This window comes from Euleptes europaea, chromosome 8, assembly GCF_029931775.1.
Source record: "Euleptes europaea isolate rEulEur1 chromosome 8, rEulEur1.hap1, whole genome shotgun sequence".
Classification (NCBI taxonomy): domain Eukaryota; kingdom Metazoa; phylum Chordata; class Lepidosauria; order Squamata; family Sphaerodactylidae; genus Euleptes; species Euleptes europaea.
In genome coordinates this window covers 51,789,501-51,816,509 of record NC_079319.1, presented here as the reverse complement: position 1 = coordinate 51,816,509, position 27,009 = coordinate 51,789,501, and the positions used below count along the sequence as shown (strand labels likewise).

At 42.4% G+C, this 27,009-nt stretch overlaps 1 protein-coding gene across 1 annotated transcript in view; it reads left to right on the top strand.

The window, feature by feature from the left end:
• LAMA3 (laminin subunit alpha 3) overlaps positions 1-27,009 on the top strand; it is a 165,783-nt gene that overhangs the window by 80,705 nt on the left and 58,069 nt on the right. Inside the window, exons 21-37 of the mRNA XM_056854930.1 lie at positions 1,611-1,756; positions 5,077-5,177; positions 5,284-5,437; positions 8,485-8,645; positions 10,226-10,334; positions 11,104-11,201; positions 11,978-12,149; positions 13,058-13,184; positions 13,266-13,405; positions 13,622-13,737; positions 15,665-15,876; positions 16,459-16,663; positions 19,612-19,756; positions 22,229-22,369; positions 23,866-24,027; positions 25,283-25,384; positions 26,370-26,453. Coding sequence (XP_056710908.1) covers positions 1,611-1,756; positions 5,077-5,177; positions 5,284-5,437; positions 8,485-8,645; positions 10,226-10,334; positions 11,104-11,201; positions 11,978-12,149; positions 13,058-13,184; positions 13,266-13,405; positions 13,622-13,737; positions 15,665-15,876; positions 16,459-16,663; positions 19,612-19,756; positions 22,229-22,369; positions 23,866-24,027; positions 25,283-25,384; positions 26,370-26,453 — 2,375 coding nt within the window. The remainder of the gene's footprint in view (positions 1-1,610; positions 1,757-5,076; positions 5,178-5,283; positions 5,438-8,484; positions 8,646-10,225; positions 10,335-11,103; positions 11,202-11,977; positions 12,150-13,057; positions 13,185-13,265; positions 13,406-13,621; positions 13,738-15,664; positions 15,877-16,458; positions 16,664-19,611; positions 19,757-22,228; positions 22,370-23,865; positions 24,028-25,282; positions 25,385-26,369; positions 26,454-27,009) is intronic.

Genomic DNA, 27,009 nt, shown 5'->3' with positions numbered 1-27,009 from the left:
CTAGGGGCCTTCTGGGTAATAAAGGCCTATTCAGATGTGGGCCAAGAGTCCAAGGGAGTGGATGTGGCAGGAGGAAGGGGAGGGAGGAAAGACAGCTGGAAAAGTCTGGGAAGTCCGAAGGGACCCAGGAGGTAGTATTCCAGGCCAGGAAAGCAGTAGGAGGCCTGATCAACGTAAGGCCTAACTCTCTGATAAGGGCGGAGTGGATAGAGACCCCAACCATGGTATTCTAAGCAGGAACCCAGGCCTGGGAGTACAAGCAGAGTCTTAATGTAAACAGGTTGAGAAGATTAGAGATAAGCAGACTTCAAGGCTATTATCAGGTATTTGAACCTGGGACTCTGTTATTCAGGAGAACAACAATAAACTGCACCCCAACCTATCACTCTGGTGTCAGCCTGTTATTGAAGAGTCTGGAGACAGATGGAACACCCAAGTGGAAAAGCAGCCCCTGGTTCTGGGGGCTTCACAGATAGGTGCAGTTGCCCCTTCCCTTTGCGTTGTCATACATTATGCACCTGTTCTGCCAGTGACCTGTTGGTCTGATTATTTTGGTAAATAACTGCAAGCCTAAGCAGAGTTAGACCCTTCTAAGTCAGTTGACATCAGTGAGCTTAGACAGGTATAACTCCGCTTAAGATTGCACTGTAAATATCTCGACCAATGGAATGAAATGTGAATAGACAAATCCAGACTGGATTTTCTCTGAATGAGTGATTATGAAGACATCCCCTATGTTTGCTAATTGTTGCTGTAGTTGTCTAGATTATTTTGCTGTCACCAAATGCTGCCTTGCGCATGATACCCATGTTCTTATTTATTAATACATATTCCTCGTGTTAATAGCTTGCCACTTTTAGATACTCGGTACTGACAGATGCTCCCTGAGAGACATTCATGGCAAATACTTTGAGGAAAGCTGCTTTAGATTTAATAATCTTCATTTAAGAACTAATCATTCCCTGATTAAAATTTAGGAATTGCTTTAATCTAAGAAGCGGAAACCTCTCTAGGCTACAGAAGAATGTGGGATGATATAGATTCTGGGTTTTGACTCGTACTGCTTACCAAGAGCTTTCAAGTGTTCACCCTCAGTTCATTGCTTGCGTAAAGTGGGAAATGGGCCTTAGAGAATCCCCAAGTTGAAAAATGCATGGTATATTCAGGTAATTATTCTACCCTTCCCTCTGCATTTCATCCCTTAGTGAATGGTACACCCATATGATTGGGTCACATGTGCAGGAGAACGAGTTGAGGATGACGTGGCACAGTTCTTAGATTGTAGGTTGAATTACACCACTTCAGAGTACAGGTGGAGGAACGTGAAGGATCACGTTTTGGAATGTTTCATTGTTTTAAACACTCTCTGCAAGTAGAAAACTAGCAGAACCAGCAAAAAGGGGATAGAGAACCCCCTTAGGTTCTATTCTACAGCCTAATTTCCTGCACTCCAGAGAAGGGTGTTGATGCAGGCAGAAGAGATTCAGACTCTTTAGTTGCTTCTTTAACCCACTGATCTGATGTCTGTCTAGTTTCAGCAAATAAAATGTTGTTTTCAAATAATTAATAATCAATCTTTTTTTTAAAAAAATGTACGTGTTTGCTGACAGGGACTGCGCAGACCAAAGACATTATGTTCATGCCCAGTAGGGAGCCGGCGTTTGTAACTGTCCCAGGAAGGAGCTTTGCAGATCCATTTTCACTCGCCACTGGAACTTGGATTTTTAAAATCATGGCAGGGGAAGGGGTTCTTCTGGTAAGAAGTTCATCTTTTGTTATAGTGCTCGTACTTTTGAGAACTGAATGTGCGCAGGCATACAACGTAAGGAAATACAGGAGGAATGTCAGTGGGGGAAGTTAAAAACATAAAAACTAATACACATAATGAGAGCTTGTGGCTGCTTCTGCTTTGCCTTCTCCCTCCATAGAACACAACCGAATACTTCTTATTTATTTATCTGTGTTACGTGTAATCTGTCTTTCTCATTGGGACTCAAGGTGGATTACACAGAGTGAGTCAGTACAATCCACAGGATAAGACATTCAATAAACAGTGACATTGGGTTAGGATTGTAGAAGTCTGGAACCAAACAAATCTAAAAAGTAGAAATGAAGCAAAGCGTAAGTGTTAACATGAGACATTAAATGCTGCAAGAATTACATAGTAGGATCCTATGTACATCAAGCTATACATAGTAGTATAAACAACAGTCTCTAATCATTTAGCCAGGTAACTTTGTAAACCATTTTGTGCAATGCAACCTGCGTAGAATCAAGGTACAATTGGTTGTAACATCCCAAAGCAACATGAAATTTGTTTGTTTTTCTCCATAAGCTGGGACTGTACACTTGTATTAAACAAAGATTTAGCATCCATATTTCTGGAGAGGAAACCAATTACTGTTTTCGCTGTCATGGAAAATTGGAACTTGATTCAAAGTTTCCAAAACTAGAAAGCCTCAACTGTGTGTTCTGCACATGGGCGGGGGGAGGAGAGTACACAGGCATGACAACAAGCTGTGATCATGTCCAGCAAAGAAAGAGGATTCTCATAACATCTCTGTTCAGCCTGTGTGGTCCAGTGGCTTAGATGTGCGGCCCTGGCTGAGTCCTTGCATTTCGCCCCTCTGCTGAATATTTTCTGAACAGCAACATCCCCCATATTGCATCACAAGCTGCAGTTTAGATGTTCCTAAGTTTAAATCCATAAGCTGATGCTGCTAGGGTTTGAGTACACTTTTGCATAAAAGGGCTTTTTTGAGCAAAGGGAATTTGGGGTTTGAATACTTGTTAAAATTTGAGGCTTCGTCCTGTTCAGTGTTCCACTTATCATTCATTGTCAGCGAGGGTGCAAGCAGAGCCTATGAAAAATAATAAATACTTGAGGCTGGATCCAGACAGTGTTTTCATTCAGTCTCACCCAATGCACCATCTTAGTACAGCTCCCATCCCATGATCCCCAGCACAGCCTATTTGCGGGTCAAACGGAACTTCCTCTTCCCTTTTTCACTGCCAAAAAAAGGATCCAACCCCTGATCCTTGTAAACTGATTCCTCCCACTGATTCATCACAGGATTCCATGGAGAAGTAATAACACCATCCTAAGCAAAGTTTCACTCTTCTAAATCCATTGATGTCAGTGGCTAACTCCTGGTAACTCCTCTTAAGTGGGCTAACACCGTGGGCCTGGTCGCCCTGTTGAGATGCTCGGAGGCAGAAGCAGGGATTTAGGGATGTTCTTTGGATGGGTTTCAGTCATTCCTTATGGGCAGAACTGAAGTCTGCAGTAGGGGGCAAGTTTTCTACAGTGTGTGACCTGCCCTCCATCCATAGTAGAAATATGAATGATAAAAATGTTGTTTGGGATGGTTCCAGGAAAAAGTATGACGTAGCTTTGCCTATGATGTTCTCAGATGGTCTACTTTCCACTCCAGCATGCCTGCCATTGAAACCCTGTGTGTTGCAGAGGAGTCTGGAATAGGTTCCTATTGAACCCTGGTGGGTATGGTTGTGCAAAAAAAAAAAAAATTGGTAAATTTCGGGTTTATTGGGCCCATTCCCAACCCCCAGTAAACCCTAAATAAGTCGAATACCCATACCAGTAAATATGGGATTATTTCCGGGTTTCCTGAAAAAATTCAGCTCATTATAGTAACAGTTTCACCCAGTTCTTGTTATGGTTCACTGTAACCCTCCGTGACTCTTGCCCCAATTACTATCACACAGACACACAGAGATACCCTGCCCAGCAACAAGCTATTCCCTTGCTGTCCTAATACATTTCAATACATTTACAGAAAGGAAAAGAGATTATTACAAATTGCAAAATCAGTGGATCTTCCATAGTCAGGGGAAGTCTACCTTGCTGTCTCACTTTCCTGACGTTTCGCCAGCAGCTGGGCCAGGCATCTTCAGAGGAGTAACACTGTCTCTCAGTGTCAAGTGTGTAGGAAGAGTAATATATAGTCAGAAGGGGGTTGGGTTTGAGCTGAGTCATTGTCCTGCAAAGTATTAAAGGTAATGTGCAAATTTAACAGTAGACATTCCCAAAATAATAAAGCTTGGCTTCCTGTCCTCCAGACTAACAAAGACTACAGTCCACAATAGCCATGCGGATTAGCTTTGGATTCCACATGTTAACAGATCACTTCAAGATACAATGGTTCCACATTAACATACCACACCCTCATTAGCACATTATCTTGATACTTACAGGACAATGATTAGCACATTACCTTTAATACTTTGCAGGACAATGACTCAGCTCAAACCCAACCCCCTTCTGACTATATATTACTCTTCCTACACACTTGACACTGAGAGACACTGTCCTTCAGTGTTACTCCTCTGAAGATGCCTGCCACAGCTGCTGGCGAAACGTCAGGAAAGAAAATACCAAGACCACGGTCACACAGCCCGGATAACCTACAAGAACCAACATTATGTGCAGTTGGGAGCAAACCTGAAATAGGCACTATGTTTTTGCTCATCTGTGCCTATGGGATTTAATATAGAACAAAACAGTTAAAACAAATACCCAGAACAGAAAAAGATAAAAGAAAAAGCTAATACAGGGTATGCTGTCATTCTCCCCCCCCCCTTCCTATTCTTTGTAATTTTTCTGTTCTTTGGGTTAAAATGTTCCAGTATGTATACCCGTGGATTGGGGAGAGAAGCACTGTAAAAGCCTGCTTGTGCAGTAAACAGTGGTGTTGCGGGGTGGGGGGAATTAGGAGAAATCCTGCCACAAAGAAGCACTAATCCTCTTAGGGATGCCAACCTAAATGTAACTAGAGAATATGGCATATAATTGGGCAAGCTCTGTCTATTGTCACGGCAAACAAGTTGCATGTCACAGTCCCAGGATACTGCTGATTCTAATATATCTGAAATCTTCAGAAAATGAAATCTGTGAATTGGACCTTTGATCTGAGTTATTTTGAAGAGGGTTTGTTAAGCACCGTAATCATCCGTGGAATCATATGCAATGTGTAACTTTGCTGCAGTGTTGTCTTGACCATTTTATCTGAGTTCAGTAAATATTCTTACAGGGGTCTTGTTTTTCTATATTCTTAGGACTATCTGGTGCTCTTACCTAGTGATTACTATGAAGCATCCATCTTACAGCTACCAGTTACAGAGCCTTGCACATATACAAGACGTGCTGCAATGGATAAGTCAGTGTCTCTATCATATTAATGGGAACATTTTTCTTGGTTTATTTCTAATGTAATGCTCAAACAAAGTATGACACATCACTGTGTTTTCCCTCTTCTTTTAAAGTTGTCTAGAGTACAAACATTTGCCACTGGACAGATTTTCTTGTGTGCTTGGTTCAGAAGTAGCGTTTTTCCTGTATGGGGGAGAGTATAGGAAAGTCCTTTTCCAACAGCCAACATCTCAACATCCAATGATGTCACATATTAGTGGCCAAGAGGTAAGGCATCTCCAATTATATTTAGATGTATTGCTGTATGAATCAAGGTAATATAGTTCAGCTTCATGAATTCCCATAGTATCTCTTGTTTTGTGATGTATCATAGACCCAGTTGTATTGTAGGAAGTTTACTTTATTGCTCATTAACCAAGTCATGAGCAAGTACATAAATAAATACATATAAACTTATAGAATACCTAAAATGCAGAATGCATAAAATCCCTAAAATACATTTAATAAACTGTACAAGTCCAACAATATCTCTTGGAGCAAAATACCTGTATCATTTAGCTGGCCAATTTTAAAGCCATTACTTTGGTTAAGTATTTTGCCACCTGGTTAATTTTCTCAGTGTCTGATAAGAGAAAAGGTACAATCCAGAGTCCTAGAGGAAGATTATACTTAGTTAGGATGGGTATGAGTCACCTAGTTCTCTCCTTGTTCCAATTTTTACCAAAAAAAAAGTAGATGCCCTAAGGTTTCAATTTCACCAACTCTGCAGTCACGCAGACGGTCGCTGAATGGGATTCTAAAAAAGCGGCCATTCAAGACCTGTGTGGGGAATGCATTTAATCTTTCTAGGGTGAAAACACTTCTTTGGGTTGGGGAAGTTAAGAGATTGAAGTGTATGGGAAGAACCTCTGGTGGAGGAATTCCCATTGCAACAGTGGAACAGAATCTGTGCACTCTACATTGAGTACTACAGAAATCAAAGTTTAAAAGTCTTTTTATTTCACTGCTGAATTTTTTCTTACTAGAGCTAATTGGAGATTGCAGGGAAAGACCAAGAAGATTTAATTTACCATTTATTAGGTGTTCCCAAGAGCTGATGTAATTGTCTGTGGCAATCAGGTGTAGGAAGCCACTCTGTGCATTGGGGTCAGTAAAAAACATTTTGATCCTCAATTTTAGAGCCTCAAGCCAAGCTTTAGCTGCCAGGGAGTGCTGTGCAAATTCAATTCTGAGAGCTGTGCTCACCACACATCCTGGTGCCCCTGCAATATTGCACAGGAAGTAGGAGTGTGTGCTGTCTAATTTTTCTGTCACTCTCTTGATCCAGATACTGGCACCAAATAGTAACTCAGGAACTATTTTGATATTAAATACTTTGAGGGCTGCAGGAACGTATTTGGCACCTTTTGTGTGGAAAAATCTCAGAAGTGCTCTGGAGGAAATCTTGGCTGCCTGGGATGCTAGGCGCATGTGGGTGTTCCATGAGAGATCATAACTGAAGATGATTCCTAAGAATTTAAAATGGAGGACTTGCTCAATCTTCCCCTCCATGACCAGCCATGTTTTTAGACTGCCAGAAGACGTTTTAGAGAACCTCAAAATTTTTGACTTCTGGTAATTTATTGAGAGGTCTACCTTATTACAGGAATTGGCAAATGTGTTTATTGCCGCCCTGAGTCCTGACTCCGACCTTGAAAGTAATAATGCGTTGTCAGCATATAATAAGATCGGGATTTCCCGCCCTGCTAGAATTGGAGTGTGCTTTGCATCTTTTTTGAAGTAAGGAACCAGGTTGTTTATATAGAGGTTGAATAGCAACCCTGCCTAACTCCCCTTGCAAGTGGGAAGTGATCTGTCAATTGCCCCTCTGCTCCATAATGGTCTTGTGCTATCTGGTTTTCATGTAGTTTTGAAATTAATCAAAGGAGTCTGCCGTCAATGTTAGTCCTTGCAAGTTTGGTCCATAGACGAGTTCTTGAAATTGAATCGAAGGCTGCGTGAAGATCCATAAATACAGTCTATAGTCTGCCTCCAGGAAAGGCCGAGTATTTCTCGGCAAGATGGTAGAGGATAAGGCAGTGGTTTAGTACTGAGGCACCTTTCCTAAAGCCTATCTGCTAAGGGTGGAGAATTGGCTCTGTGTCCACCCATTCTTTCAATCTATAAACTTTGCCTGGGATATATAGAAGGCTAATAGGACTGAAGTTTACAGGATTGTCTTTTGCCCCTTTTCTACAGATGGGAACAATAATAGCGTGTCTCCAATCTCTCGAGATGATTCCCAGATAATTAATTTGCGTGAAAATGGGAGCAAGTAATGTGCTCCACCAGACTGGATCAACCAGTAAGAGTTCCAGGGGGATCATGTCTGGACCTGGGGCTTTGCAGGTTTAAGTTGTTTTATTAGGGGAACAAGCTCATCGGGTGTTACTATAGGCCAAGACACGAATTGGGAGCTTTGAAAGTTCACAAGGTGTTCGTCTAAACTGGAGTAGTCTGCGTAGAATGAAGCAAAATATTGGATCCAGTTTGAAGGAGAAATGGAATCTGATGTGCTAGCTTTGGTAATTTGATTGGTATTTATGATCTTCCAGAATAGTCTCGGATCATTGCTATTGGCAGCTGTAATTTGGAGCTCCCAGTCTTTTCTTTTACTAAGTTTTGCTTCTTTTCTTTTACTAAGTTTTTGTATCTCTTCTTTAAGATTTTTACTAATGCTAAATAAATAGGTAGGTTGAAAGTTCAAAACTTTCTTACCATTGCTCTAATTCCTCTTAGACTATTTCAACAGTCTTTATCAAACCAATTATTTCTGCACTCAAATTGTTTTAAGTTTGAAGAAGAGGAGGTTTGTACAGTCTTTGTACAGACTGACCTAAACATTTCTAGAATGTTTTGAGTATAAGTCAAACATTTGATCCAATTGAAGTTGGTAAAATGACTTTCTATCAGGGAGATTACTAACATCAGATTGTATAATGTTTATTACTTTGTCTTTAAGTTCTGCAGTCCATTTAACTGGTTTCCTCACTAATTGAACAGAGTTCCGAAATTAGGGGTTTATCTTAAGGGGAAAAAGCTGAGGAGAGATTTCTATCTGGAGGGCCTCTCTTCAGATCATATTGTAGGAAGTAGGAAGAGGAGTTTTGTCTGTTTCTAGAAGAAAGGCCTTGGCAAGCAGGATTTAGCCTTCAGGCAGGCTTACCTTGGCTTAGGAGCATCTAAATGCTTGTGGAAAGTACTTGAAAGCAAATTCATGCATACTTGTAGTGAATGGTTTGGTAATCTTCAAATGCCGTTTGGATCTTGCTTAGGTGGATTTGAACATAAGACTGAATGTTCTCCAAGTCAGCCAGTATGTGGTAGTCCTGGAGTATGTTAATGAACACGATCAAATATATGTTGCTGATGTAAAGATTAACGACCCTGAGGAAGTGATGGAGGCAAAGGTGTATATATACAGCTGCAAATATAGGTAACAAAGTGTAAAACTAATGAATTGGATCCAGTGGAACATTTCCACAGATGAAAGGATTTCAGTCCATGGAATCCCACTTTCTCACCTCCCCCCTCGCTACAAAACCCAAAAAGCCCCCCATGTTGCTCCTGAGGGAGAGGGGAAAACAGAATTTTTATGGGCATTTAGGGCTTTAGTAGGAGGCGAGAGGTAAGAAAGTCATGCTTTGTGGACAAAAGTTATTTCAACTTCAAGAAATGTTCTGTTGGATCCAGTGTGTACTTTATTGTTAAATGCTGCATCTTATTCTTGTTCCCTGTCCTTGTTTTTCCTATTCTTTTTTTGATCTTTACTAAATTACTATTCTATTATTAATAAGCTGGTTGTTCTTCAGAATCCCTTCTTGTATTCTTGATTCTCCTGCTTTTCTGTCATTGAAGCATGGGTTTCCCCTCTGGTTCTTGAACAACTGTATATGTCTGCCTTTTTCTTCTACCTTTGTGTCAGGTCCATAGAGTAGGTTTTCTTTTCTCTGCTATTTTAATCTGTATGTAGGGTGCGGATGCTATTAGGATCTAATGGCAGCAGTATCCCAACTATATCAAAAATTACCTTCTTAAGCTATATAAATATCGCAGCTATATCAAAAATTACCTTCTGAAGCTATATCATTATCCCAGCTATATAAAAAATTACCTTCTGAAGGTCTTTGTAGTAGGACACAGCCGTAATATATGCATGGGATGTTTTTGTTTTCTCCATCTGAATCAAATTTCATGTTTTAATTCATGGGCTTCAGTTTTGGGTTGCGAGCTTCAAAAATTATCAGTTTAATTCTGTATTGGAAAGTCGGGAAGGTCATGATTATTGGTTCTTGTAGGTTATCCGGGCTGTGTAACCGTGGTCTTGGTATTTTCTTTCCTGACGTTTCGCCCGCAGCTGTGGCAGGCATCTTCAGAGGAGTAACACTGAAGGACAGTGTCTCTCTGTCTCTGTCACTCAGAGACACTGTCCTTCAGTGTTACTCCTCTGAAGATGCCTGCCACAGCTGCGGGCGAAACGTCAGGAAAGAAAATACCAAGACCACGGTTACACAGTCCGGACAACCTACAAGAACCAATGAACTCTGACCGTGAAAGCCTTCGACAATGTCATGATTATTGTTTTCACATAATATGAGGAGTTGTTTTAATAAACATCAAAAAAATACTCCAGAGTGAAAACAATAATCATGCTTTTTTCAAAAGGATACATTTTTAAGCTCCCTCCCAAGGAAGCAGGAGCAAGAAGGGATGGACAAATATGCCCTAGCCCCCAGTTTCCGCTGGTCCTAACCCTTTAATGCCTGTAACCCATTGATGGCAATAATAATTTCAAACTTTTTGTCAGATTGGTCTTACCAGATATTCTGTGTTTAACATAGGTTTTCTGTGTTGGAACATTGCTAGATATGATACAATCCTGAAAAATGTCTTTATGCTTTTTTCCTTTGTTAAAAACGGGGGGTACCCTGTTTGGCTGGAAAACTTCCAGTATGGGCTGTGTGGAAAGAATAGCAGTCGATTATAACTATTTTTAAAACCCTCTGCCTGCTTCAGCTTCCCGTGTCGCAGTGTTGTAGTCGATGCTATGAATCGAGTGGCAGTGTATGATCTTTTGGCTGATGCAAAGTTACATCTCCATGCATCATCAATAGATTTCTTCTTGGTAAGTTTCTAATTTTTTCCTGAGCAAAAATTGAGGAAACTCTGCTTATCATTTTATTTCCTGTAATATGTTTATGATCTAGATAGATTAGTGTAAATTGCCACAATTAAGAGATCCTCAAGATTGTAAAATCGTCATATGTTTATGTGCAAAGGTATCACTTTACTCTTTTGACTCTTGCATGCCCACACTTTATTGTATTAAGATACATAATAATAAATAAATACAGATGTCAATTGTGATATTTAAAAAAACTGCACAGAAATACCCACCAGCTTGAAGGCATGGAGTCTGAATGAATAATCTTCCTCTGCCTGTACAGTAAAGCCAGACCCAATCTTCCTTGTGGTCCTCATTTTCTTCTGTTATCCAAAGCGACGCAATGAATAGCTGTCAGCAGAGCGTACTTTTAATCCCCCTAATGTTATAATAGCAGCTCTGTGCCCAGCCACACTGACTTCGCCCTTTGCCTCCTTCCCACAAATCTTCCTAATGTGGGAAGGAGGCTACAGAAAGCTTTGCGGTCATAGAGAAGGACATTTAGTGCCCTGCCTTCCTGTTTCCTGGCCTGTTCTTAAGCCTACAAGCTCTCCAATCACATGTCTCCACAAACTGCACTGTTTTTTTGCTAAACTGGATCACTACCGTTGTTTAAGGTTTTTATTAACAAACTATGCTTATCTGCACAGATCGTTGCTGTTGTATTTCCAACTCTGCAGTCAGTTGGTAAAAATAAGTAAAACCAACATGTTGCCTTTTTGTTCCCTAGCACAAAATTTGCATTATTCCTGTGGAAGGCTTTTCCCTCGAGTACGTGGAGCCTAAAGTGCATTGTGTTGCTTCTTATGGCCCTACACCTGGTTCAAGGTAAGTTTATTTTAAGAAGGCTTTAAGATTCACTAGAAGTATTATACTAGAAGGTTATACTCTGCAATAACAGCATCACTTATCATGTAGCAGGTCTGCAGTCCTGCCTACTCTGAAGTAAGGGCAATAGATCTCAGGTGCTCTTTTTTCCCATCTAGAGTTATGCAGGGTTTCACTTACAGGTGCCTCTGAAAAAGTTGGATGATCTTAGATAAATTCTTTTTAACATCCCTCAGAATTACTATAAATGTTTTACCTGAGTGAGAACCTAAACATTTCAAATGTTGTTAATGTTTGTGTGTGTATGTGTGTGAAGTGCCTTCAAGTCGCAGCCGACTAATGTCAACCCCTTTTCGAGGTTTTCATGGCAAGAGACTAACAGAGGTGGTTTGCCAGTGCCTTCTTCTGCACAGCAACCCTGGTATTCCTTGGTGGTCTCCCATCCAAATACTAACCAGAGCTGACCCTGCTTAACTTCTGAGATCTGACGAGATCAGGTTAGCCTGGGCCATCCAGGTCAGGGCTGTTAATGTTTACTTGTGCCTTTTGTTAGGGTTCAAGGTTGTAGCAGTTTCCTGGTCTCTAGCCCATAATTGTTTCTGTTGCAATAACATACCGTATGTTAGTCTTTAAGGATTGGCTATTCTCTTAACAGCAAATTCAGAGAACAGGAAACTGTTATAGACCTATTAACTGAATAGTATATAATGTTTGGCATTTTTTTAGTTTTACTTTACAAAAGTTTATCTCTACCAAAGTTATCTTTTTTCTTTTAGTGCCTCATGCATCCCCTCAGAACATGAAACACCTCCAGTTGCCTTGGTTTTGGATGCTCAGAGGGATGGGAAAGTTGTAGGAGTGGAAAGCAATGCCTTCTACCAGGGTTCAGCAAGTTCTCCATTACTATCTTCTCACCTAGCCAGTGGCGTAACTTTGACATCTTCACAGGTAGTCCCTATTTTGGATGAAATATAGGTCACAATACAAAAGAGTTAAAAGCACAGTCGGTTTGCTGTAGCAGCTCAGTTCTTGCAAAGTTATGGCTTGACATGGCAGCTAAGCTCTTGAAAAGTTAATTGTTAACCGCTTTTGGTTCATAGAATCATAGAGTTGGATAGGACTACCAGAGTCATCTAGTCCAACCACCTGCCCAATGCACATATTTTTGTTTGAATATTTGCTCACTTGCTGTCATGGTCCCCCCACCCACCCACTCCCTCTTTCTGATGGGTTCAAACATTACACCTTGAGGAGGAAGCAGAATTAATATTTCCTGACCTTGTTTGTCTTTTGTAAAATCCAAAGCAGAGAACCAGCTCTCCTTGCAGCAGGCGCTCATGCGGCAGTTTAAAAGGAAAACGCACCTCCTTCCCCCCTCACACGTCATTATCCCTAAAGCTGCTGACTGCCTATCTAAAGTATCTAAAGAAGTGAGCTGTGGCTCACGAAAGCTCATACCCCTGGCAGAAATTTTGTTAATCTTTAAGGTGCTACGGGGCTCTTGCTCTTTTCTACTGCTGAGAACAATTGGTTTTGGATTCATTTTCCTAATATCACCAGAAGCCACACTGGAGACAGCCTGTTAGGGTCATGTGGCAAACAGGGAATTAACAAAATTAAAACGGGCAACACTATTTAAACAGAAAAAAGTAATAGATCTGCAAAAAATCCTTTTGAGCTTTATATTTCTTTTAATGGGATGTCTTCCTGTACTTTCAATTTAGTGACGAATTGAGGAAAAAAATAGAGTGTACAGAGAGAGCTTGGACATAGCCTCCTTTTCACTGCAGTGACATTAAGCCAAAGTCTAATAAATGTGAACTGATTAAACTTAAGTCAAAAATTTATGTTGGCAGAACCAAATTACCCTGAGCGGCAGAGTGATGCATTTGGGCAGATTTGTATTGATCATCCATTTTTACCAACCAGAGAGCCCAACATTTCCAGTGCCTGTTACTGTGGATGCAAGGCGCATCTGGTCAGGTGAGCTAGATTTTTTATGTTGACTAAGAGTTTAACACACCTGCCACAGATCATATTAAAAAATTTCTTTGTTTATTTTAGGTTCCTTTAATGCTTCATTTTGTCCACATACTACTGGATGCCGGGATCTGGTGATGGCAGAAAATCAAATTGAACTTGAAATCCCTCAACATGACTTCTCAGTAACTTTGGAAATTCCCAATGGAAAAATGTTAGTTTTGGTATGTTTTCCTGTACATAAGACTCTGATCTCTAGATTCAAGAGCATTCCTTTTTTTTTTTTTAAAGTGCCTTCTTTTTCTAGTGCAGAATGAGTATTCTTATGAACATTGTCAGGTAGAATAAATGGGAATTTCCTGGGAAGAGTGCTTGGAGAAGCATGCCCTATTGAGGTTAATTTTCCCTACCATGTAGTTTTGTTTTCTCATTTCTTTAAGGAACGTGTCTTGGTTATTCCGGCAGAAAGTTACAGTTACACTCTTCTTCACAAGGACACGGTTGACAAGTCGTTTGCTTTCATCAATCAATGTGGTGGAAACAGTTATCACATTAAGTAAGTCACTCAGAAACAATGACTCTGTCTGTTGTATGTGATTACCTGGGGTGAATAGTGCCTGTACACATGTGTCAACGTTGCAGTTGACGTATACATCTGCATGAGAGCAAGGCATACCAGTCTTGAAAGAGCTTCACTGCCTGCCTTTTCCTTTCTGAGCACAATTCAGAGTGCTGGTGCTTACCTTTAAAGCCTCACAGTGTGGAACTGGGGTATCTCAAGGGCTGTGGTTTCCCATATCAGGTGGTGCAGTTATTAAGACCTATACTTGAGGCCCCATTGGGTTTCTGAGTAGTGTGGGCTTTTATTGTGGCATGTTAAATTATATCCTGTTCCTTTTACCTGGTGCTGATTTAAATTTACCTTTGCTGTTTTTATTGATTGCTATTTTTATTCTCGTATGGCACCGCCTTAAGAAACTTGTGTTTAGAAGTGATGGGCACATAATTTAAATAAATGTAAGCCCTGGGGCGCAGAGTGGTAAGCTGCAGTACTGCAGTCCAAGCTCTGCTCACGACCGGAGTTCGATCCCAACGGAAGTTGGTTTCAGGTAGCCGGCTCAAGGTTGACTCAGCCTTCCATCGGTAAAATGAGTACCCAGCTTGCTGGGGGTAAAGGGGAGATGACTGGGGAAGGCACTGGCAAACCACCCCGTAAACAAAATCTGCCTAGTAAACGTCGGGATGTGACATCACCCCATGGGTCAGGAATGATCCGGTGCTTGCACAGGGACCTTTACCTTTTAGGGTTGTTATAGGGGGAAAAAATGTAATACTTTAATAAACCATGAATTTTGTTGAACACTCTTTTAATGTATGTAAATTAATAATCTGTGTGTCTGTGTGTGTGTGTGTAAAGTGCCGTCAAGTCGCAGCCGACTTATGGCGACCCCTTTTGGGTTTTCATGGCAAGAGACTAACAGAGGTGGTTTGCCAGTTCCTTCCTCTGCATAGCAACCCTGGTATTCCTTGGTGGTCTCCCATCCAAATACTAAACCCGGGCTGACCCTGCTTAGCTTCTGAGATCTGACAAGATCAGGTTGTACCATGCTGCCTTCCCTCCTAATAATCAGTAGAGAAGGTTAAACAAACATACGTATTAATTAAGCTGACTTATTATAAAAATGATAAAGATATCGAAGATCTAGATGCTGTCTGGACCCCAATAATCTCCAGAAGGGAAAAAAACTTTCAAAAATCTGGAACGTGGAGAGGAAGACGAGTAATGTTTTTACTGGCTTTAATATGTGTAGCTGAATTCGTTATCCTTTATTATTATAACTTATCTGTAACGGTATGTAAATTTGATAGATATTTTTTGTTTCTTTTTATTTCCCCCAATTTTATGTATGTATGTAATTTTGAAATGTATGTAATTTTTGAAATGTGGTGTTGGAGGAGAGAGTTACGGATTCCGTGGACTGCCAAAAAAACAAATCAGTGGGTTATAGATCAAATCAGGCTTGAACTGACCCTAGAACCTAAAATGACTAAACTGAGGCTATCGTATTTTGGTCACGTCATGAGACGTCAAGAGTCACTGGAAAAGACAGTCATGCTAGGAAGAGTTGAGGGCAGCAGGAAAAGAGGAAGACCCAACAAGAGATGGATTGACTCAATAAAGGAAGCCACAGCCTTCAATTTGCAAGGTCTGAGCAAGGCTGTCAAAGATAGGACATTTTGGAGGACTTTAATTCATAGGGTCGCCATGAGTTGGAAGCGACTTGACGGCACTTAACACACACACACACGTAATTTTTATGTATGTAATAAAGTTTATTAAAAAAAGAAATTAATAATCAGTGTTCAGTACCTGTGAATTAAAACAAACAGCACTTAATTTCTAAATGCTGTGCAGAACATCAGTTGGCCAGTTGTTAAATACCAGAACTCAGGACACTTTCTATATTTCCTTCTTTTAACAGCCCTATGACTTCCTCAGAATTCTGTAAAAATTCTGCAAGGTCCCTCGTGGCGGCCTACAACAATGGAGCTCTGCCTTGCAACTGCCACAGAAATGGTGCCACGAGTCCTACCTGCAACCCTGTGGGGGGACAGTGCAGCTGCAAAGCCAACATCATTGGTCGGCGATGTAACAAGTGCCAGACGGGGTATTATGGATTTCCGTTTTGCAGACGTAAGTCTGGCCTAGCTACTGATATAGAGGAGTTGCACGAGTTGCATTACTTTTTTTCCTGAAGAGTTGAATATTTTATCTTTACTTAATGTCTGTCTTGTTTTAAGAATTTTCTCCAACACTGATATCACAGCTCATCCGTTTGCATTTTTTAAAAAATAGCCACAGTCAACATGAATGCAGCTATTACATTTATTTATTCATCAGTGTAACATTTGGCTTTGTGGGTTTCAGAACAAATACGTTTACAAGAACAGAGTGGGTTTATGTCCCTGAACCACAGCTACAAACTAAGTTCTAGCGTCTGAATGTACACTCTATTTTGTTATCTACAGCTATTCAAGCTGTATTCACGAATACCCTGTCCTCTCACCTCTGTTTCTTCCAACTTAAGCTACTAGTCTCAAACTGGTTTGGGGAGGGTGATGTTCATTTTTGTAATGTTTTGAAACTAGCTGGAATAAAAGTTTGTACAAGGCAAAATAAACTACAGTTGGATTTTCTTGATTTCTGAGTGAAGTCAACAATGACTTGTGCACAAAGGATTTAACTCATGTATAAAATGGTTCCCCCCCATCCTAGCTTGCACTTGTGGGCGGCGCCTTTGTGACGATGTAACTGGGAAATGTATCTGTCCCCCTGAAACGGTTAAGCCCAGATGTGAAGTGTGCTTGAAGCAGCACTTCAGCTACCACCCACTCGCTGGCTGTGAGGCATGCAACTGCTCAAGCGAAGGAATCGTCAATGTGGCAGATCCAGAGTGTGATAAAATTGATGGGCAGTGCAAGTAAGTCCATATTATTGGGTTATAATTTCAATAATTAAACATGTGAATGTTTGTACTTTGAAAAATATTGCAGGGCAAGGCGATGCGTGTTTTTATCTGCACATGAACTGATGCATTGTTGATTAATGTGTGGAAAGCAAAATGTATATTTAAGAAGTTGATTTAAATAGTTTGAAGGAACTAGATTGTTCCATTATTGATGTGAGTATAACATACTGTTATGGGAGAATAGAATGCCTAGAATATCTGTGTTTGTTTTTGTCCTGCTACACCTCCCAAGGATCTCAGAGCAGTGTACATGTTTCTCCCTTACTCTGTGTTTTATTCTCATAACAACCCTGTGTGAGTTGCCAGGCTGAGAGAGTGACTGGTCCAAAGTCAGGCAGTAAGCAACCAGGAAGGAACTTGAACTTGTCTTCCCAGCCCTAATCCAGAGTGCTCCTTGACGCATTGTTAAATGGCCTGAAATAAGGCTGCAGCTGATGTCATGGCCTGGGAAGTCAGAGGCTTCCCATAAGGGGCAAATGGAATGGTGTTTCTGGGTGAAGATGGAAGAATGGTGGCTGCTAAGTTGGCGCCACAAAGACCACATGGCTTGTGACCAGTCAAGTAGCACCCAGTATGGGCTGCTAATATCATGTCCCATGCTGGGAACTGAGCTCCAGTCAGCAGCTACATGCTTTTGCAGTGCTGGCTTAGCATTTGCCGTTCTTCTACCACTCTCTCATGGTGCCTACTGGTAAGAAGTTGGGTCCTCCTCCTCGGTTGCTGCTCAGCAGCAAAGGCCTCTTACTTTCCAATGAACCACCTCTCTGCCTTCTTTTTCTCTGATTACTGAACTTTTTGTACCTTTCGCCAACCTAATTACTAGCTCATTCTACACTTATTGAACACACACCGCCCAAAATTACTATACACGTCCATCTGTTTGGCTTATGAGGTACCCTATCAGAGGGGTAGAGTTTGACCATATTCTTTGTATAAAAGAAAGCTAACCCACATATTGGTTTCACCAGAACAGAAGTAGTTCTCTTTGCGTGTAGGGTGCCTTCTCTATTAAAGTGAATGGAAACGTTTTTGCAGGCAAGGCACTTCATGTGTGTGTTGGAGCATATGCAATGCTCCAGATCAGTGGCAATAGTTTTATCTGGACCAAGTCCATGCTTCTTTGCATTGAATTGATTTGTAGTTCTTTATAAGAATGCCATCTTTCATTACCACTAATTTAGGTTTATACATTTAGTGTGTCCAGAGAGATAGATCACGATGGGTAGCCATGTTAGTCAGTCTGTAGTAGTACAAAAGAGCAAGAGTCCAGTGGCACCTTAAAGACTAACACGATTTCTGGTAGGTATGAGCTTTCGTGAATCACAGCTGACGAAGTGAGCTGTGACTCACAAAAGCTCATACCTACCAGCTGATGAAGTGAGCTGTGACTGACGAAAGCTCATAACCTGCCAGAAATTTCGTTAGTCTTTAAGGTGCTACTGGACTCTTGCTCTTTTGTGTCCAGAGAATGAGCGTTGAACACCAAGCACAGTACTGATGAGTGAACAATTCTTTTCATTGTGGCGGTGAAATTGAGATTTATGGAACGTTCTCAAGTCCAGAGTCCTACTCCAGTGTGCAAACTTGCTTTGTTATCAACGTTTTCCAGTAATGCCCTTAACAATGTGCCTCACCATAAGCAGAGGCCTTATCTTGCATGCCTTATCAATTGTAATATACTTTGATCAAGGCTTGTGAAGTTGTGCTAAAAAAGCCCCACAGGCTAAGTTATAGCTCACACATTAAAAATTCATTAGTGCAAGCCTATGGTCCATTTGTCCATTACAGCGAGCAAAGACTATTAATATAGCAGTTATGCTTGGGACTGTAATTGGGCTATAGTACTGAAGTGCAGCTGGCACGTCTAACTCTATGTACCATCATGTTCACCTCTGTGTAACATCCAAGGAACAGTAGCATGGCATATTTATAATTTGATGTTGTGTTCATGCATCCTAAACAACTATTTGCTGGTACAGCTCATCTGATGGGCTTGTCTCTCATATAGCTTACTCCAGTGGAGATGTGGGCGCTGTTTGTAGGACTCGCGGTACCTTTGCAGTCCACCTAATTTTAAAGGACCCTCCCACCGAGTCATGGAATCAGTGAGCAATATTAGGCAAAGCACTCTTTGCCTCAATACCCTGTCAATAAAATGTAAATAATGATGACCTATTTTATAGAATGAACAGATCGTTAAGCACTTTAGCATATTAAAGATAGTTGCAATGTTAAAATGGGTAAGTCACTACAGTTGGCTTAATCTAGCAATTCAGTTTTTTGTACCTTATCTTGCCTACCTTAAGTGTCAATTAGATTGCATTGGAAACGTCGCACGGGAGTAAAATCTTTGTAGCACTGTGATTTCATTTAAAATCCCAAGTACATGAAATAGCAAGGAAGAAAATCTCCACTAATATCACTAGTCTAACATTCAAAGAAATAACATTGTTATAATCTTTCCAGCTGCAAAGTCCCAGTGGATTAGTGGATTTTTGAAAATGGCATAGAATGGAAATTTCCTGTCCTGTGTGACTTTTGTCAATGCAAGCCCCAGTGTAGCATTCTTTGGTGGTCAAAGGGAAGACCCCTCATTCCTTTTTCAGTAGCTGAAAAGCTGGCTGGATCCCACCCCCTGTAACACAAAAGAAATTCTTCACTCTGTGACACTGTTCAAAGTGTAAGAGCCATCTAAAGCCTGAGTTCAAAGCAACCACATTTTGTTCCATGACTCCTTAAAAAAAATCTTTCTTACGATGAGGTTAATTGCTCTTACAGTCCACTTCAGTGTTGCATTTCTTTAGATTTTTCACATTATATAAAATGTCTAACACTACCTGGATTTATCTCCTAACAGCAATTTTCAAAAAATATTTTTGTGCTTTGTTTTGTTGCTGAAGATGCCGCTTGGGGATAACTGGTCGACAGTGTGATCGCTGTGCTCCAGGTTCCTATGGTTTTCCTGACTGTAAACCCTGCAGATGTAACCGAGGGGGAACAGAACCTGCCATTTGCAACCCACAGTCAGGAGTTTGCCTCTGTAAGGTCAGGTGCTTTTGCATTCAAGTTACTGTGATTATCCATATTAACAGTTCAGTTGTTATTTCATAATTAACATTGCCTTGTTTTGTTAAGGAATAATAAAAATATATTAATTAGAAATAATTGCCAGGAATCCGCCTGAAATTTCTGCAGGCGGCGGGTTTTGCTGCTTCCCGCCCTTCTGTGGCAGCCACCAACCATAGGCTATTCTTGTAAGTCCCCCCATTTCGTGAGCAGTATTTCATGGGGGGGCATTCTGGGTTGCAGCAGGATTGGGGATGGGTGGGTCAGGCTGTGCAGACAGAATTTCTTCCCCCTGCAAAAATTTGAGGTGGAATCCAAGCCATAGTTACTTCTTCCTTGCCTGAGTTGTCTTAACTTGAAAATCAGAGGTAATTAGAAAATGTAATTAACAGTTACCAATTTCACAAGGAGAAGTCAAAGGTTAGAAGGAAGTATATGCTAGCACTACTGATTCTTGAGCATATATCTTTCAAGTCTTCCCTTGTTTCAGGGCACAGTGTACCTCCCATTAAAATAAACAAACTCTCACTGGCTTCAACAGAACTGGACTTCATTGTTACAAACAAATCTATCTGGAGGGATCCATGAGTTGAGAAAGGCTTTTGCAGGCAGATGCGGAATAAGGAGAACTGATCCCACAAGATGGGATAATTAAAGGGCTACATTTATTTTACGTTTATATCGTCTGAAGGATCTACAGCACCCGCAGGCCGACCCATTCCATACCTTGTTGCTGCATGAGCAGTTGATGGAATGCAGAAGAATCAGGCCTCCTCTGCCTGTATATCCCTGATTTCACAGATGAGGCCACCCTTGCTCTGAGCCCTAAGTTGCAGTGTCTACGGCTCAGGCTCCTCCTTGCAAAGCATTCTTTAGTACCCGAGGGAGTTGTGCCATGTCCTTTCTCCCTAGCTGCGAGGTCTATGGATGGAGGATAATCGCATTCCTCCAGGGGTTTCAGTCCCAATTCCATGAAGGCATCGAGGCTTCTGGTCTGAGGATTGCCCCTTCACTCTGCTTACAGATGTGTCAGTGTGCTCATTTAAGCCTGACTGGGTACCACTCAAATAACTTTACCCACACTGCAACCACCACAGCAGGATAGTGCCACTTTAAACCTTCTGAAGGCTAGGTGACTTTGGTTCTCCAATTTTTAAAATACAATAGACAATTCCCTTGCTTAAAGGCCAATTGACCCCCAAGCGGGGGACCAGTTCGTGCTTATTCTGAAATAATGGGAGGATGAGTGGGTGCTGCTTTAGTCCAATTAAAAAAAGAGGGCATGGTGACTGAAGTTGGCCCCTTAAATGTTCTTTGCTCACCCCGCCCCTGATACAATGTGCCGTGGCATGCAACGTCAGGCTGGCTGACTTTCCCCTTCTGCCGATGGCAGCAAACTCTGTCGAAGGAGGGAGTGCTGGAATGGCCTTTAAAAATACAGATCTCCACTGTTGACAGCCCAAAGGCTGCTCAGGGGAACATGCATCTGTGCTGTGGGGAAATGCTTGTTTAGCGCTGTCACCTAAAGGTGCTGATTATCTCTTCATGGAATTAAGGATAAAACTAGGTCATTGTTGTGTCTTCTGTGCAGTCCCACATGGGAACTGTGCAGGTCAGCCACAGTTACAGGTAAGCGCAGTCATGCTTTCTGTCCTCCAATTGCTGTGGAAAGGGACTGTTTCATGCTTCTTTAAGCCCTATCAATATCAGCAAAGCCGAAGAGGCCATGTAAGAGCTGTGCTCTTATGAGTACATACAGGTACATGAAAGGGTACATGAAAGGGAGATCTACCAGAGGACATCTTGCCTGGGGGCTCCCCGAAAGTGGACCTCGTCCTGCAATCATCCACAAAACTGTCTGAAAGATCCTAACTAAAAAAACAACAACATTTTGATGTATATCTAAATAGAAAGTTAGGCAATCTGTTAGGTATTTCAGAGGGAAATAATGTAAACAGCCCTTGACTTGACATTGTCTTTTCAAAAGCAAACACTTTTAGAAGAAGAGTAGTTTTTATATGCTGATTTTCTCTGTTTTTTAAGGAGAATCAAAACTGTCTTACAATCTCCTTCCCTTCCTCTTCTCACAACACACACCCTGTGAGGGAGGTGAGGCTGAGAGAGCTCTAAGAGAGCTGTGACTAGCCCAAGGTCACCCAGCTGGCTTCATGCGTAGGAGTGGGGAAACAAATCCAGTTCACCAGATTAGCCTCCGCCACTCCTGTGGAGGAGTGGGGAATCAAACCGGTTCTCCACATCAGAGTCCACCACTCCAAACCACCGCTCTTAACCACTACACCACACTGGCTGTCCTGTTGCTGTGAACTGAAAAGAAGATGGAAAACAACATTCTTTATAATTGTGAATGTCTTTTGCTGCTACGTTTGTGTGTATATGATTGCAGGATCTTTATGGGGAAAAATTTAATGACTTCTTGAACTGACTTAACAGGAGAATGTTGAAGGTACGCAATGTGACATGTGCCGTCCTGGATCATTTTACTTGGATTCCACTAATCCAGAGGGTTGCACCAGTTGCTTTTGTTTCGGAGTAACCAGTAACTGTCACAGTACAAATAAACGCAGAGTTAAGGTATGTTTACTACATGTTGTTTTTGTTTTTGTTGGTAGAAAATGTTAACCAGTTTCCCAGCTCCATTTGTTGGTAGTTGCAGGATTGCCTGGGGAAACTCACCTCATGAGGCTAATTATACTCTTGGGGTTTTTTGTGTGGGAAACGCATCCAATGTATGCTTGAGGCTGACCCCTTTAGGCAAACCTAACACAAAGGCCGTTAATGCATGGCAATGTTTGCATTTGTTTGTCCTTTTGCTGTCCCCTGCTTTGTAATCCTGCATTCAAAAAATTGAACGCATGGGGACAGGGACAAACAAATGACGACCTGAAGAAGGGGCAGAAAGCAGCAGCGGCGGCACTTTTCCGCCCCAGTCCTGTGCCTCTTTCTCCCCCTCTTCCCCTGCTCCTGCGCTCTCCTCCGCCTTCCCCCAGCACCAGCCAGGGTTTCAGTCCACCTCACAGCAGCCTGTAGCCTGCAGCCCAGAGCCCCACCGTCAGAGGCGAAGTGGCAGTGGCTCCTTCCGGTGCCAACACCATGCACTTCCAGCCGCCGCCTCCACCCAGCAAAGGGGTCGCTGGGCGGAGGCAGAGGAGGGAGCAGGGGAGAGGGGGAGAGAGAGGCGCGGGTCCAGGGGGGCAGAAAGGTGCTGCCACTGCTGACGCTACCGCCGGGGCCGGGCCGTGGCTTCTCCCGGCAGGGAGTCTGCCGGTGTGTTGAAACACAACGGCAAACACCCGCGGCGGCTGCGAAGTTTCCATTTATATCGGGACTAGGGCTGTTGATTCGGTTCGGTCCAAACTGAAAAAGCCGAATTTCCCGCAATTCGGCGGTTTTTCGGTTCAGACGAACCGAACTCAAAAAGGGGGGGAAACCAGGGAGCCGAATTTGCCGAGTTCGGGATGTTCCCGAATAAATTCGGCGAATTCGGCCCCTTTAAACAGATCTGCACCTTCCATATGGAAAGCGGAGCTTCCCTGGAGGCGCGCGGCGGGCCCTTTAAACAGATCTGTGCCTCCTGGCCGGGAGGCACAAATCTATTTAAAGCCCCCCCCAGCCCTGCCGGGACTCCCAGCAGGGCTGGCGGGGGGCTGGCAAGGGCTGGGGGTGGGGTCTGGAAACCCTCTGCGCTGTCTGCGCAGACAGCGCAGAGGATCTTGCCAGCCCCCCGCCAGCCCTGCCGGGACTCCAGGCAGGGCTGGGGGGGGGGCTTTAAATAGATCTGTGCCTCCCGGCCTGGAAACCCTCTGCGCTGCCTGCGCAGACAGCGCAGAGGGGCTTGTTTAAAGGCCCCCCCCCGCACGCCTTCAGGCGCCATGCGTTTTCGACCATAGCCTGGGGTGATTTGTGGTGACGAAAAGTCATAAAACCTGCTCAGAAGAGCAGAAGATGCCACAGCTGAGGAAAGTTTTCTGCAACAGACCTAGTAGTCACATGGATGAATTTGTTCTCTAGGAAAAGGTATATTCATAAAGAAGCTTCTCTTTTTAATATCTAGTCTGTTTTTCCATTAGTTTGTTGATATGAGGAACTGGCACCTAGAAGAAATGGATGGTACAGATGTCCCTATCATTTTCAATCCAAGCAGCAACAGTCTTGTTGCTGACGTTCAAGAGTTGCCTCCCTCTGTGCAGAATTTGTACTGGGTGGCACCACCATCTTATCTGGGAGAAAAGGTATGCGTTGAACACATGAAGCTGCCTTGTACTGAATCAGACCCTTGCTCCATTGAAGTCAATATTGTCTACTCTGACCAGCAGCGGCTCTCCAGGGTCTCAGGCCAGAGTCTTTCACATCACCTACTTGCCTGGTTCCTTTAACGAGATGCCTGGGATTGAACCTGGGACCGTCTGCATATCAAGCAGATGCTCTACCACTTAGCCACAGCCCCTCCCTTTTATGTCTAAAATCAATACAGACCATTTTATATTACAGGGTGACATTTGCCACTCTGTTCAAAGTTGTCAAACTAGAGAGCCAGCGTGGTTAAGAGCAGTGGACTCTAATTTGGAGAACCAGGTTCGATGCTCCATTTCGCCACATGCAGCCTGCTGGGTCACCTTGGGCCAGTCATGGTTATCTCAGAACTCTCTCAGCCCCACCTACCTCACAAGGTTCCTGTTGTGGGGTGGGGGAGAAGGGAAGGTGATTTTAAGCTGCTTTGAGACTCCTTTTGGTAGAGAAAAGTGGGGTATAAAAACCATCACCTTCTCCTCCTCCTTTTTCTATTTTGTTCTCTTCTTTCTCCCTGCTCATTGGAGTCACTTTCCTGGTTTTCTCTTTCTCTCCACATCATGGGTTGGTTTCAGCAGTTCATTAGCAGAAGCCTTGACAGATCTTGCCTGCTTTGCCCTTTCCACAGGAATCCTTTCTGAGAGCAGGAAAGTTAACTCCTGCTGATTCCGGTTCCATGTGGATTAATAGCCTACATTAGGAAGGAACTTCTCTTCCTGTGGAGTATTGCAAATGGAAAAAGAAGGGAGAGATTTAACCCCCTCTCCCCTCACTGTACTCTATCAAATCACTCCTGTGGATTAGAAATGAGTGCTGGGAGGACGGAAAAGTGGAGAATTCCCACAATTCTTGTACAGTACTTGTGCTGGATCACACCCCCTATCTTTTATCATGCTGTTACCACCTGTCAGTGTTTTCCTATTCTTCATCAATAGCACATAAGGCATAGCAACTTTCTTTCAGCGAATGCCCTCTTGCTCCTGTAGATAAGCCTTCAGGAGATGTATGACTGAAGATGCATATCTGCCCCTGATCTCTCCATTGCTGTACCTCTTTGAAAACGTTGCTGGTATTGCTTGTGAAGCCCTTGCGAGGGCTGAAAACGTTGAGATTGCTTGCTTGTTTTTTAATGCCTAGAAATGATGCCAAAAGTTCTTGTAATTGTATTCATAACCATTCCTCAATGTGTTTTTTCAGCTTTCTTCATATGGTGGCTACCTGAGTTATCAGGTGAAAACCTTTGGCTTACCCAGTGAAGGCATGACCTTACTGGAAAAAAGACCTGATGTGCTGCTAATAGTAAGAATAATATTTTATGTAACTCAGGAAAGCCAGCTTTCAAGAAGTCTTGTGGGTTGGATCTGGCCAGCTTTTCCTTGTGCAGTTCTTGTCCTTTTTGAGTGGTCAGAGAGAGGATCCTTTTTTCACCAGCAGAAAATCGAGCCAACCGTATATGTTTTTCAGATGATAACTTCATAGTCTTATCAGGTGACTCAATGAAAGCTGCCCTTGCCCTTGCATAGTCCCTTTCCCACTCCTTGCTTAAAAATTTCCTTCTCTTCTGACTGTGGGGAAGTGCAAACTGTGAAAGAAAATCTACTAAAAGGTTTAATCTTTAGGTAGAGGAGATACTTTAGCAGTCAAATAAACACCGACTTCTATTTGAGCCTTTGCTGTTTCTTGTGAGGGAAGGCTGACGGGGGAGAGGGATGAAGGCTGCTCTTAATCTCTGCCCAGGTCCTGTCCTGTACCTAATTTGGATGTCACAGACAAATGAGAATTTGTGGCAGGCACAACAGAGCTTTAGTGCTGCTTTTAAGTTTGTTTGTTTTTTAAATGACACAATATATAAAATATTGTAGTTACGATTCATAGTTTCACAAAACTATTTTGGTGTTGACTGCACTTTGTTCCTCTCTGTTCAGATTTGCTAATACTAGAATTTAAGCTGGAGAAGCCAGCGTGGTGTAGTGGTTAAGAGCTGCAGACTCTAATCTGGAGAACCAGGTTTGATTTCCTGCTCCTCCACAATGAAGCCTGCTGGGTGACCTTGGGCTAGTCACAGTTCTCTCAGAACTCTCACAGCCCCACGTACCTCACAAGGTGCCTGTAGTGACGGGGGAGGGGAAGCGATTGCAAGCCATGTTTAGATTCCTTATGGTAGAGAAAAGCCGGATATAAAAACCAGCTCTTCTTCTTCTATATCTAAAGTTAGCACCGTGTTGATTAACATGCCCATTCTGCACATAATTGCTATATGATGAAATGGTAATATTTTATACAGGGAAAGCAGCTGAAAATAATCTACGTGGATCCTAACAATCCTTCACCTGGCAGACAGTATTATGGGTCGGTTCGGTTGATTGAGGTAAGAACTGTGAGAATTCACCTTCCTTCAAAATCAAGAATGATTTTCTTTTTGCCTGTTTTGTAGCACGGCATTGGAAACAGCATATACGATTGCTCTTCCTTCAAAATACGTATTGAAATGTTGAAGTCACATATTTTGAGCATATATAAAGAAGCTGCGTTGCAAATATAAGTATTAACCTGGCATGGAAAACCTGTTGTAATGAAGTGTGTATATGTCAAAGGAAGGCCTGCCGTCCTAGCCTCATGGGCAGTTTGGACAAGTTGGGACTATTTCTTTAATAGGGCAAGTGAAGCTGCCTTTTGCCTAAAGTGGACCACAGGTTCATCTAGCTCAATATTGTATATGCTGTCTGGAAACAGCCCTCTGACAGAGAAAGGCATTTGCAACCTGAGACCATTTAACGGAGATGCCAGTGGCTGAACTGGGACCTTCTGCATGCAAAGCACGTGCTCTACCACTGAGGCATGGCCCTTCCCAATTGGGTGGTGGTGGAATATCCTCATGCGTTGCAGAATGAAACAAGCAGTTTTGATAGCACTGTATCCTACCC